A 14,491-nucleotide genomic window follows, 5' to 3' on the forward strand; every position below is an offset into this window, starting at 1 on the left:
GACTTTGATTAGGTCTTTGCACCGGTTGTAAGGTTGGAGATTGTTCGGTTAGTGGTAGCATTGGCTTGCGCAAAGGAATGACCATTGTTTCAACTTGATGTCAAATCAGCTTTCTTACACAGACCTCTGAGGAGGAGGTTTACGTTCAGCAACCCCTAGGTTTTAATAAAACATGCGAGGAGCATAAAGTGTATAGACTCCAGAAAGCACTATACGGATTGAGACAAGCACCGAGAGCGTGGAACAAGAGAATTGATGCCTTCTTCATCAAACAAAATTTCGAGAGATGTGTTGTCGAGCATGGATTGTACGTGAAAGGTAGTCCAGGTAAAGATCTAATAATAATTTGTTTGTATGTAGATGATCTATTAATAACAGGATCAAACTTGGAAGAGATAGATGAGTTCAAGAGGTTAATGGAAGCTGAGTTTGAGATGACCGACCTTGTAAAGTTAAAATATTTCCTAGGAATGGAGTTTACTCAAACTACTACCGATCTTGTGATGCACCAGCAGAAGTATGTGAGAGAGCTTCTCGAATGGTTTAAAATGACTTCATGCAACTCAGTTAAAAGTCCTTTGGAGGTCAACGTCAAGTTAAGGAAAGATGAGACCGAAGAGGAGGTGAATGAGACAACATATAAGCAGATAATTGGATTACTGCGGTTTTTGTGCAACAACAGATGCAATTTGATGTTCAACGTTGGACTGATCAGCAGGTTCATGAGCCAACCAAGGAAGAGCCACATGCTTGCTGCCAAACGGATACGTCTAATTGTGGAATTCTGTTTCAAGCTGGAAGACGTAAAGATGAATTGAAGCTCATAAGCTACGGTGACTCAGACTATGGGGGAGATCCAGTGGAAAGGAAGAGTACGTTCGGGTACATATTCTTCATAAATGAAACAACTATCTCATGGTGTTCCAAAAAGCAGTCAGTCGTTGTTTTGTCAAGTTGTCAAGTTGAATACATAGTTGGATGTTATGCCGCATGCCAAGAGTTTGGCTTATGGAACTCATGAGAGAACTAAAGTTACTCAGGGAGAGGCCAATACAACTGAGAATGGATAATACATCTGCCATAAATTTAACAAGAAATCTTGTAAGTCATGGTAGGAGTAAACACATAGGGACATGGTGAACAAAGGAAAGATTGAGTTAGTCTACTGCAAGACCGAACGGCAGTGGACGGATATCTTCACAAAACCACTAAAAGTTGACACATTTGAGTACTTGAGAAAGGAGATCGGAGTTATATCTCTTAAGACTTGAATTAAGGGAGAGTGTTAGGAGTATAACTCAAGCCTACATGTGTCACATTTCAAAATTTAGTTTTTTCAGGTAATTCTGTTATAGTTTAATCTTCACCTGATGTGTATAAATACATCACAGACTCCAGTGTGAAAAGCGACGCTTGTCAACACATTCTAATACAATTTACTTTCAATTTTCACTATTGAGTTTTTCTTTCGCTTACGCCGGTTGGTCACCTCGTGCTCCCGTTCACAGGTTTGGTCTTTGCGGCTCAGTCACGGGCCGCTGCTCGTTCAACCATCTTTTTCTTGCTTTCCTAACAAGCTGCCTGTGTGTTGTGTGTTCTGTAAGAGAGATAAATAAGATATGAGAGAAAAGAATATTTATACATGTACACTAACAAGATAAAAATATCTTTGACAACTTTTTTACTTTTTAAAATATTAAAAACTTTTTAATTACGGGGTAAGTTAAGCATTTTAAAAAATTTTGAAGATTTAGAATCAAGGAACGGGAGGTGGAGGAAACCCTCTTTGGGAACATAAAGACCGAAAGACCAAATAAATTGAATCCTTGTCAAACTAAATTCAAGGGTACCATCGTAATTAACAAATGAACACGTACATGACGAAAATAAAAAACCAATGGACGCGTGTCAGGAAATGGGAATGGTTAAAAGGATTGGAATGTGAACATTGCAGAAACAATTATTACTTTCCATCACCATGTGACCATTACAGAAACAATTATTACTTTGCATTGGGATGCAAGCACAATAATTCAAAATAAAGACAAACACACCAACCTATGCAGAGCGGTGATTTTTAATTCTTCTGCCCTCATCCTAAATTGTTCTTCATATTTTTATTTATTTGAATATAGTTTTTAATTATTTTTATTTTTAATGAATACAAAATAATTTTTTATTTTTTTACAAAATAAAAAAAATTTAAAAATTACAAACTAACACATAACATCTCTTTAAAAATATTAATATACTATTAAAAAAAACATAATTACATGATTTTTTCCAAATTAAAAACTAAATCAAACAAAATAAAAATAAAAAAATTGATTTACAATCTCATTACAAAAATGACTTGAATAAATATATTTAATCTAATTAAATATTTTTCTTCAACACATAATTGTTTACAATAATTTTACTTTTAAGATAATAATTTTAATTATATTAATTTTATCAGTGATAAATAACTAAATATCTGTTTGATTTTAACAATTAAGAAAAATATCCATTAAAATGACTACTTCACGAAAACATTCACCTTACACTTATTTTCAATAAGATATCATATTATAATAAAATAATAATTATATTAATGTAAAGTGAAAAAAAGGTAATATGATAGTAATAATTATCACGTATATATTAATTAGAAATTTTAATGTTAATATCTAATTAAAATTATTACTTTAAAATTGTAATTTTCTTTATTATATTATAAATAAAATATACTAATCCTTCTTGTATATAATATTATAGTGAAGTGGGTGCAAAACCAGTAGTATATCCATGGCGGATAAGGAACTGCACATTGTTGTGTTTCCATGGCTAGCCTTTGGACACAATGTTCCATTTTTGGAGCTTGCAAAGCTCATAGCTCAAAAGGGTCACAAAATTTCTTTCATTTCCACACCTAAAAACATCCATCGCCTCCCAAAACTTCCTGAAAATCTGAAACCTTTGTTGCATCTGATAGAATTCCCACTCCCCCACGTTGAAGAACTCCCTGAAAATGCAGAGAACACGCTGGACACTCCTCCGCACTTGGTTCCATACCTCTTCAAGGCTTACGATGGTCTTGAAGAACCTTTGACTGAATTTCTGGAGAAGAGCACCCCAGATTGGGTCATATGCGACTTTGCACCACACTGGCTGCCTCCACTGTCTTCCAAGCTAGGTATCCCATGCATATTTTTTTCTAGTTTTGCTGCATGTGCTTCGTCTTTTGGTTTGGAGTTGTTTAAGGGAAAGAAGAGTATGGAATCTGGGGAAGCCAATCTTTTGCGTGATGCGTATAAGAGGACGCAAGTGGGTCAGAGTTCTCCGCCTAAGGAAGTGAATCGGTTCTTAGAAACCCTGAAAGGTGCTCAAGTTTTCGCTACAAGAAGCTGCATGGAGATTGAAGGCGAGTTTGTGAAATCGCTTGAAAGTTTATCTGGGAAGTTGGTAATTCCAACTGGGTTGCTTCCAGCTTCGCCAGAAGACAGCAATGACCACAACTGGCACACCATTCTTAATTGGTTAGATAAATGGGAAAAGGGGTCAGTGATCTATGTAGCATTTGGAACTGAGGTCAAGCTGAGTGATGAAGACTTCACTGAAATTGCTGTGGGATTGGAATTGTCTGGTTTTCCTTTTTTTTGGGCTGTGAAGAATCGAAACATCTCAGGTGGTAGTGTTGAGTCACAGGATTGGATTGAGAATGAGTCAAAAAGGGGAATGATTTGGAGAACATGGGCACCTCAGTCAAGGATTTTAGCACACAAATCTGTTGGAGCATTCCTCACTCACTGTGGTTGGAACTCAGTGATAGAGGGTCTCCAAGTTGGGTGCCCACTTGTAATGTTGCCCTTCCAATATGATCAATGGTCAATTGCTAAGTTTATGGAGGAGAAGAAGGTAGGGGTTAAAGTACACAGAAATGAGCATGATTCCAAGTTCACTAGGGATTCAGTGGCCAAGGCACTGACATCAGTGATGACGGAAGAGGAAGGGAAATATCTTAGAAAAGAAGCACAAGAGATGAGTAAAATAGTTGGGGACAAACAACTGCAACTAAAATATGTGAATGAGTTTGTTGATTACATGAAAAACAATAGGTCTGGCTATAATTAGTATAATGGCAAGTTAGACTTTGATTTCTCTTAGAGTTTGCCAATCTAGGAGCAACTCAGTCCAACCTAGAAGTGTACCAAGAAGCCTACCTATCTTTACAATGCTTTTTCTATATTAGTTATGTCTGCGTTTTTTCTTAAATTAGTCAGATTTCCCTTCAAGAATATGCTGCCAAGAAATAATGTCTGCAAAATGAGGAATGTTAGTTTGTCAGAAAGACGCTAAGAAGAAGCAATAAAAATTAGTTTGAGTTTTGTGTTTGGAATGAGTACTAGTTGTAGAATTTTCTGAATGACATATATTGTTTTGATTGTGTAATTTGTAGTTCTGTACATTTTCACAAATCTGATATGATTATATCTAGTCAATGAATTTAGACACTCTAGAGAACTACCTAGTATTATCAATATAGTTGTTCCATGTTTAGAAACATAGTAGTCTTTTATTTTTTTGTAACTTAATCTAGAATAAGTAACTACAAAGACTATGTAGAATTAAGTAAAAGCCGTCTTAATCTCCTATAATACATGGTGAAGATGAACTTCTTTTTCATCAGTTAAATCTCCGTCTCCTAATGTCTAACAAGAGATAGAGACTCTATTATAGAAGCATTGGAACAGAGCATTGGATTGTCAATAAAAGCATTGGAATATAGCATAGATTTGTCCTCAGAGAGACAAATTCCATCTTGATCATCCCTCGTATGCAGAAATAGGTAGAGGGTCAGAGGATTTGCATTTTGTCCATCATAGTAGTTTAAACTTTCTTTGTAATAACTTTGAGGGATTAAAGTTGTGATAAGTGTTGTGTCTGAAGTTGAGGAGCTGCCAGAGTAGTGGGAGGAAAACAAGGCAGTGCCATGTGATGTTGCAATTGCAACTTCCTTTGTGCAATGTTTCTCCTCAAAACTTGTATGTCTTTGAAACTGAGTCCACCCACTTAAGCCCTTTTCTGTTATATCCAGTGTAGCAGAATGTTGAAAAATATAGAGATAGAAAAAGTTGACAGTGAAAACAACTTAGAACAAGAAAGAGAGTAGGACAAATGGGAGCAGAGAATTCAAAATTTACATTCAATTGACAAGTCCAAGAAAATGTGAAATGATCTAAGGATAGAAATCCCAAATAGAAAGTTTAAAGTAGGTTTTGAATCTTTCCTCTTTTTTTGCTCTTCCAATATACAAAAGTGTTGTCTTTTATTTATTTATTGTGTCCAAACCGAGTAAATTCTCTATTTTGGCTTGATCATTTGTTTGTCCATATGAACATAACTAGCCCCTGTTATGGAAAAGGATCTTCCCTTCTTCGTACCTTTAACTCGACACCTCCGTATTCAATGTCAAATCTGTACCCAAAGAATCATAATAAATCATCTCCCTCCCTCCCTCCCTCTCATAATTAATACTTTGCATAATTAATATTTGACATAGAAGTATTTAATAAATTATAGTTATTCATATAAGCTCACAAGAGTGATGCAATTTCGATTCAAAATTAATGATCCAATGTCGGATCAAGTTTATATGACTTCGTAATTTACCGTATCAAACTAACATGACTTGTTTTTTTTATAACTTTTTTCAAACCATTATTTTAATGATTTTTTAAAAGTTATGATCTAACAATCTAACATTTAAACTACACATTTTTAGGCATGTACTAAGTAAGTGTAGCCGTAGATAATAGACAGTGATTTTTATAGTATAGCAATATTTTTAAAATTGTTGCTTAAAATCCTCATAATAGGAGGCAATTTCCATATCGAGTTTAGACTAGACTTATATAAATGTTGCATTTTAACTTTTTATTAAAATGTAGTTGTATTAGATCTTTTCTTTAATTTTACATAGATTGTTTGTATAAATTGAAAAAATTGTATATGTCTTCAAATTACAATATTACATAGTTAGACACCACACTGTATTAATAACACTTCAAACAATATTTATACGCAAAATATCCATAATTGAAATCATAATAAATGTCATTAATACGTGTATTCCAATGTTAGAGTTCAAATTACATGATTAAAAATTATAATATATCTAAAATTGTTTCTTTACTACATAAAAACATTTCACTATTCTATAAGATTATTCTTATTGTCTTTACGGGCTTTATTATCTCCATGTTCTTTAAGCTACCAACAACACGCTTCACCCTGCACCTCCAACCCTTAACCCCAATTTTCTTAAATACAGAGGTGGTTATATGAGAATTTTTGTGTGTGCATTAAGTGAAGCTTTCAAAACATTGAATATAATGTTTTGAAGACATGTACCCTATTTCACCTATGTTAAGTGTTTGTACACTATGTATCTCATTTTCTTTATTGTTTTATATTGAGTGTTCTCCTCATTCTTTCGTTGAGTTTTGAGAGATTATTAGAGCATTTCGTTGAGTATTGAGGTTGTTCAAGGTAACTTGGCAGCTTGGAAGTATTGGAGGCAGCTTGGACGTGGAGGTTCAAGGTAGCTACAAGCGATGACAGCTTGGACATCGGAGCGTTTTTAAAGATTCTCCTTCCAGATAAATGATTTTATATTATCGAATTTGTATATACTACATCAAATGTCCATAAGAAAAATAAAACTTCAAAAACTTTAATGAGATATAGAAATTCGAAAATCACATCAAATGTCAGCATGTTGTGATTTTCGAATATCAAAATACGATGAAGAGAATCTGATGATGTCAACATGTTGTGATTTTCGGATATCGAAATACGACAAAGAGAATCTGATGTTGAAAACCGGTGCTCTTTTTTTCAATTTTCCATTTCCGATACATTATTGCTGTGTTGAATGAAATCCAAGGTTGCTTTACGTTAATTAACTTTGCCTTTTTGTTTGCCTAATCCAATTGGTTTTTTTCTTTGCAAGATCCCAATTGATATTCTTAGTAACATTGATTATGTTTATTAATCATTTATCAGCCTTATTAGTATTTATAAATTAGCATTAATTTTATTTCTTGATTTTGATTTGTGGTTTTGCTGGAAACCTAACATTAAAAGAATTAGATTTATAACAAATGAAATGAACTCAACATTTATGTTAATTTAATTTTTATAATTATTTAATTTTGTTCATATAAAAAATGTATTTTAAATGTTTAGTTTTTGTAATAATAAAATATATTTTTATAATTATTTAATTTATTTTTAAGTTTATTAGATTATTTATAAATGTTGTATTTATTGTATTAGTTTATGATTTTTTAATTTTATTATAAATATTTAATTTATTCTATTAGTATTTGAAGTTTTCTATAGAATAAATGGTATGATTTTTTTTTTAAATTTTTTTTTAAAAAAATTGGTATTTAAAATTCATATGAAAATTTGAAATATTTTCTTATGTAGTTTTACGTCATATTATTTTGTTCTTTGTTTTAAGTTTATTAGATTATTTATAAATTTATAAATTATTATATTAGTTTTGATTTTATAATTTAATTATAATTGTTGAATTTATTGTATTAGTTTTTTATTTTGTTTTTTAATGATGTAAATACTTATTTTCTGTTTTATATTTTAAATTTATTACATTATTTTATTGATCTAAATGTTTAATTTATTCTATTAATTTTTCATTTTCTTAAAAAAATATTATAAAATAAATTGTATGACTTTTTTTAATTTATTAAAATAAAATTGGTATGTAAAATTGATATGATCATTTTAAATGATTTTCTCGGTAGTTTTAAAAAAATATTAAATTAAGAAAAATATTAAATTCTATAAAATTATAAAAATTTTAAATGAATATTAAATAATTACAAACATTTAATTTTAATTCAAAATAAATTTAATTAATTAAAATATTTATATAATTATAAAATTCTAACATTTCATTAAAAAAAGTAACAAAATATTTTAAAATTATAAAAAATTAAAAAAATATAACTCAATGTAATTAAAATAAAAATGAAAAAAATAGAAAACAAAAAAATTGAAAACAACAAAATTTAATCAAAATATAAATTATTAATTAATTAAAATAAATATATGTATTGTAACATCCCATTTTTAATAGTAAAATACTACTAAAACGAAATATTACATATAAGATAATGAAACCACTCTATAAAAAAAAACCTACAAATGACAAGGTGTACACTTGTAGAATCATCTGACTTCCCAACTTCTTCATCCTCACCTCCTATTGGAACAAGTGGGAAATACTGTATCCCTAAGCTCACACCATTCAGGTGATTATCGTAAAGAGAAACAACACACAACATACAACACAGAAGCAAGGGTAAGCTAAATATCAAAGGAATCATATCACATTTATAACATAACATACATAAATCATTTATATCACATACATCAACCCAAACATCTTAACATGCAAAGACCTAGATTAACTATCCAAATTTAGTATGAATGTCGAGCTATGGCAAGTCGTGCACTTGTGGTGGCCTCTACTGCTTTGCAAAGTCATTGCCAACAAGTTTCACCCTACCACACTCACAAGGTTAGTCTGTTCCAGGCCTTGGAGCATACTGGAAGCCCTCAAGACTAAGACTTCCTGCTACTCCTCACCATATGTGTCAATCCTCTCTACTTGAGAATGAAAGACCATTGGAGTTCAGGATAATCCCCAAGACTGAGCTCCCTGCATTTTTACTAATGATACTTGAATCTCACCAAGAGATTCCACTTTGAAACTTACTTACACAACTTTGAACACCTTTGAACACCTTTGAAACCATGTACATATGCCACTTTACTTTCACATTGAATACCAACATATATCATCTTTAATCATACATCAAATACATACATAACTTCAAGAATAAACCTTCATGAATACTATAAAGATTTCTACACCATCCTCAAAGTCAAATCATAGCTTAAAGTTATCATAAATCAAAGAAATATTCAAAACAGATTCTGGACTAGTCGCTCAGCGCACCAAACTCGCTGTGCGAAAGCATATATAGTGGGTTTTGCTCACTCACCTCTCGCTCAGTGGGGAGTTCGCTCAGGTAGAAGTGTTCTACTCGCTCAGCGGACACCAACTCGCTGTGCGAAAACAAAAACAGTGGGTTTTACTCACTCACCTCTAGCTTAGCGGGGAGTTCGCTCAGCTAGAAGTGTTCTGCTCGCTCAGCGCGGAGTTCGCTCAGTGAGACTACATAATTTTGCAGTACTAAAACTACAAAATTTGCACTACTCAACCCCTCAAAACCTAATTTATCCATCTTTCCCAACTTCTAACACTCGTAGATTGTATTATACAATCAAATGGACCTAAACAAATGTATCTAAACAAACCTAAACCCATTTTAAAGTGATTGATCACAAGATTTCAATCCAAAATTAACTAAAACCTCACTTTATTGAATTCTACCATTTATAGCTTATTTTTAAACAACTTAGGGACTTCAACAAGTCCCAGATGAGATGACTTACTAACACTCTCTAAAATAACCATTTAAGCACAGAACCCACAATTCAATTTCTCACTATTCCAAACCCCCAAAAACTAGTTCTAAACTAAGTTAAACTATACATATCCACCACTAAACACTCTTACACCATATTTCCTTCATTTCAATGCTTAGCCAAATCACAAAACATCTAATAACAGACCCAACTGCCTCAAATCACTTTACCATCCTTCTCTCACCATTTCACTACCTAAGACCTCCTTTTTCTTTCAAAACACTACTAAACTTCAACTATAAACTTCACTTTCACTATAGTTCAGATTTCAATCCTTAATATAGTACCTAAACAATGGTTCACTCTAGAAAGCCTCTGTTTCTCAAACTCACTCATGCAAGCCCCTCCTCTTAGACTTAAAAACTCAAAGATATAACCATTTCTCATCACAACCACCTTGAATTTAGTTTCTAATACATCACAACTTCATCAATCACATTCACAACAGTATAACATATCAAGAGCACACAATTACAACTACACTCAACATCATACCATCCAAATTAACAATTAAACACACTTATAAAACACCCAATCATAGTAAATTCTTCAAAATCAACAACAATTCATAGAAATACCAAATTATTAATATAACCATACTAAAGCAAGAATTCTAGCTTCCTTTACCTCTCAAAGAAACTGTCCAACTCTAAAAACGCTCCGCCGATTACTTGAACTGCAAGGAATACCTAAACGAACCTACGAGACACCAAATTGAAAACGGTCAGAGTCCTTAGAACTCTAGATGAATCAAGAACGAGTAAGAGAGGCATGATTACACATGCAACAATATTAAATTCCTCTAAAATAGATTTAGGAACGAAAGGGAAAAAGAGAGTCGAAACTTACTCGCTCTATTGAAGAAACTGATCGGTAGAAACGTAGACCTCATTGTTGTGGTCGATTAGGTACCTCCTGATCGTCAAAGAGATAATTCAGGAGTTAGAACTCTTAGAGAGAAGGTAGAGCACTTTAGAAAAGTGGTTTCTAGAGAGATGATACGTTTTAAAATAATGAAACTCGTTTATAACAAAACTATTTATAATAAAACCGTTTAATATTAAAATAATCAAGTCTCACTATTTTAAAAGGTTTAATAGTCTTTTTTATCCTCAATTTTACTAAATAATGTTAATTTAGTCCCTTGTTTAAAAAGTGTATGAAATTGGACCTCACTTAGTAAATTTTGCATCAACATCGTCTATTCCGTTAAATACGCACAAACGGCGTTAACTTCTTTTTTCCCTCCTCTGCTATTCTGCTGTGTTGTTAGTGCTATCTTTTCCTTTTCTGCTTGTAATACCAAAAAAAGTGTGAGAGAGAAAATAATTATGAAAGGGTCATCCTCCTTATTAAATAAAAAAAGTATCTATATTTTGTCAAACATATATCAATTCCGCGAATAAAATTCCTCACAAAACGACAGTAGCTTATCTATTTCAAAGTCCATTACTATAGTTAGTAGTCAGTCGTAAAATAACACCTCAAGAATATTTTCTCTCTCACACTTTTTTTGGTATTGCAAAAGAAAGAAGAAAAGATAGCACTGACAAAAAGAAGAAAAAGGTCTGCTGTGTTGTAGAAGAGCAGAGGAGGGAGAGAAAAAGTTAACGCCATTGCATATTTAACGGAAGGAACAACGTTGACGCAAAATTTACTAAATAAGGACCAATTTCACACACTTTTAAAACGAGGGACTGAATTGACATATTATTAAGCAAAACTAGAGACAAAAAAGGCTATTAAACCATTTAAAAGTACCGCCACTTCTAAAAATACCATTTTCTAAGGTTTTACATGTATTGAGTAATAAAATTTATTAACAATAAAAAAATTATAATGATATAAAATTTAAAAAGTGAACCTGGATGTAGAGAAAAATCGAAACTATATTTAAAGAAATTAAAGAAAGAAAAAAAGAGAGAAATTGAGATAGAAAGAGAAACAACATTTTCTGAAGAAGAAAATTGTTAAAAAATCTGCTAAAAATTATTTTCCTTTTATTAAAATATAATAATATTTTAATTAATTTTAATTAAGAGTAGAATTGTGTTTTTTTGAAATATTTGGAGGTGGATGCTTGAAAGTGCAGGGTTACCCTCCAAAATATATGTAAAAAAATTTGACATATTATACATTAATTAAGTCAAAGATTAAATATCACTAATTTGGAGAATAAATATCAGGTTTAATATAATATTATTTAATGTCTCTGACCAACACTAGTACAATAAATAGAAAAGGCACCGGTTATTTATGTTTATAGGCATCGGTTCTACAACCGAGGCATATGTGAGCGAGGTAAAAAGGTTAAGCTTTATGCTTCGGTTATAGACTGAGATAAAACGAGATAGGAATATGCCTCGGTTCTTAGATAACCGAGGAAGTAACGTGTTTTTTTTTTCAGACTTTAGACTCAGTTCATTCTGTCATGCCAAACAGACCCAAGATTTCCCAATTTCAACTCAAGAATCTAAAACAAACAAGAAAACCATAACTAAAATCAAACAAGACACAATATTACAACAACTAATATCAAAATTTTGTCTAGAGAAGCAACAAACATCATGAGCTTCTTCGAGGAACAACATACATATAAACAACCAATGTCAAAATTACAACCCACAAAACCAAAGTGATAATAGTAACAACTAATGAGAAGAAACTCAGAAGCATATACGAAGCAGCACCTCCCACCATACATGCCACAAATGATGATTGAAAGAAGGCCTTTATTGTGCGTCTGGAGTATATTGTGCCAACAATGACCAAGAAGGAGTATAGAATCGTGGTATAGTATTGTGCGTCTGGAGTATTGTGCCAACATTGGCCAGGAAGTATAACCATAATAAGATGATCTGCCACAAGTAAATCGTGGTATTGGATCTTATTTTGAAATATTGTTCTTAATTTCAAATATGTTATTGGGTGAAGTATAGTCAAAGCACAAATAAACTTTTTATATTGTTTAAGAAAGTCACGTGAAACTCAATATTGCAAGCCTAATTTGTCTGCAAGCAGTGTACTGGTTTCAGATATAAATGTTGAATGATGTGCTTGTCTACATTGGATGTTTGTATGAAAAATGTATGGCAACATCAGGTTGCTGTTTTCTCTTAGCTACATATATCTGGAAATCCCTGTGCATCAGAGGGCAGCAGTCTTATCCATATGCTATATAAGGGAATAAAATGAAACCCAAAAGTAACTTGAAGCGACTAGCTAGATGAGGTTGCAATTTTGTTGAGATTTAGGGGTCCGGTTTTTTGTTAGTTTCTACTGATGATTGGTGTTTAAGTGATAGGGGTGGTATTATTAGTTTATGGTTAAAATTAGTATGAGTGGGGCATGTGTTTACAACTCGTGTACTTATTTTTATGATTTGTTAGAGTTTTGAAACTATAATCCAAACTTTCAAACTTGAGGTTTCATCGCAGGGTTTTCTTTAATACATGAATTCTATATGTTATCTGTCGTTGACCAACTATCCCAAATGCTGTTAGGTTTTCAAAGGTACATGGTTGGTGTAACTTCTCATCTAATTAGATTCATTTTCAAGTTGAATTGATCAGTATGCATGGATTTTAAAATTTTGGCCGAACATATTTGAAAATGTTGTATGCCATTATCTACAGATCTTTTGGTGATGTTGATGGGTCTGAGATCTCGGGTTGCTCCATTAAAAGGTTAGAATGAGACTAATTTTATCCCTTTCAAGTGCCATGAGGTCGTGTAGAATTATTGCATAGAGACCCTACATTCATTTATTTATTGTATGGTTTTATATGGTGGAGAATTAGTTTCACATGGGCCACAATGTTGTTGTTAGCCTAATACTAAGTTTAGTGTTTAACGTAACAAATATAGAAGTCTGATCAAGTGTATTCTATTTTAACATAGGAGTTAAATGGACTTTAGTTATTGTTGAATCTTTGTTACTAAAAAGCAATTAGTTTAAACTTGAATATTCTGATTTCAGTAGTCTTGGTACTTGTATTTTCACTTTTAAAGATGTTGTTCCCCTTTAAGAATAAATGTTGGTTGAGCCTAGACGTAAGAAGTAATGTATGGATTGTATCTAGTAGTATATTTGTCTATAGAAGATGTATTGACTAAGAGTTTTGTTTCGAAAGTTTCGATGTTTGACAGAAGCGTGAACATGGTTTCTTATTTTTAGAAAAGGCTGGGAAAGAGATAAAGTTAAGTGGTATAGAATTTATATGTGAATGTAATTAGATGCTACTGGAATTTTTTAGAGGGCTATAATCTCCTTTCATTTCAGTTTATTTTGTTCAGCTCTCTTTGTCATGTTAGTGTGCTAAGATTGATTTGTTATGAGAGTTAAGCTACTCATGTTGGTGGCTATGGTTGTCAATGTGTATATATACTTTCATAAATTAAGTCCTCTGTATTGTTCTGTAGTTTGATATTTTATTTAAGCTAACACATTTTTGTTTAGTTGTCTTTGGCGGAGAGCACGTGGATGTCATTATAGGAGCTGTTGTGGCTGATGGCAAGGTGACCCCCAAGGTGTAGGCACTAATGAAATACTTCTCAAGTATCAGCATACAGAAGACTTCCATGCAATCATCTTTGTTGAGCGTGTTGTTTCTGCATTAGTTATGCTGAAGATTGATAGACGACAACAAAGTAGAGAAAGGACTATAGTTAGGACTTTTTTCAAATTTCAGGACCAAGTAGACATTAGGCCTGGAACAGTTTATCAGGTGGTGCAGTTGTGAGTCTTAATTTTGTTGTAGGTCTTATCCACTTCTACTGCTCTCAGCTACCTAGTGACAGGTGCTACATTTTGGCTTGAGATTGATAGTTTTCTTTACCGGCCTTTTATTAAGCTTCAAATTATTATCTACAATTTAGAGACTTCATGGGTAGTGTACTCATAAACTTGGCTACAATTTAGTAG

At 32.3% G+C, this 14,491-nt stretch overlaps 1 protein-coding gene and 1 long non-coding RNA gene across 2 annotated transcripts; both read left to right on the plus strand.

Annotated features, from left to right (window-relative positions):
* Window positions 1-300: 300 nt before the first annotated feature.
* Window positions 301-4,373, plus strand: LOC108339593 (putative UDP-rhamnose:rhamnosyltransferase 1). Its single transcript, XM_017576745.2, has 4 exons — window positions 301-307; window positions 361-623; window positions 683-882; window positions 2,763-4,373. Exons 1-4 carry the CDS (start codon window positions 301-303, stop codon window positions 4,111-4,113), a joined length of 1,821 nt encoding a protein of 606 aa, XP_017432234.2. The 3' UTR covers window positions 4,114-4,373.
* Window positions 4,374-12,391: 8,018 nt separating this feature from the next.
* Window positions 12,392-14,221, plus strand: LOC128196768 (uncharacterized). The gene is made up of 3 exons (XR_008249141.1): window positions 12,392-12,444; window positions 13,005-13,253; window positions 14,027-14,221. It is a non-coding gene; the product is annotated as an uncharacterized LOC128196768 (long non-coding RNA).
* The last annotated feature ends 270 nt before the right edge of the window (window positions 14,222-14,491 follow it).

Source organism: Vigna angularis, chromosome 5 (genome assembly GCF_016808095.1).
Source record: "Vigna angularis cultivar LongXiaoDou No.4 chromosome 5, ASM1680809v1, whole genome shotgun sequence".
Classification (NCBI taxonomy): Eukaryota; Viridiplantae; Streptophyta; class Magnoliopsida; order Fabales; family Fabaceae; genus Vigna; species Vigna angularis.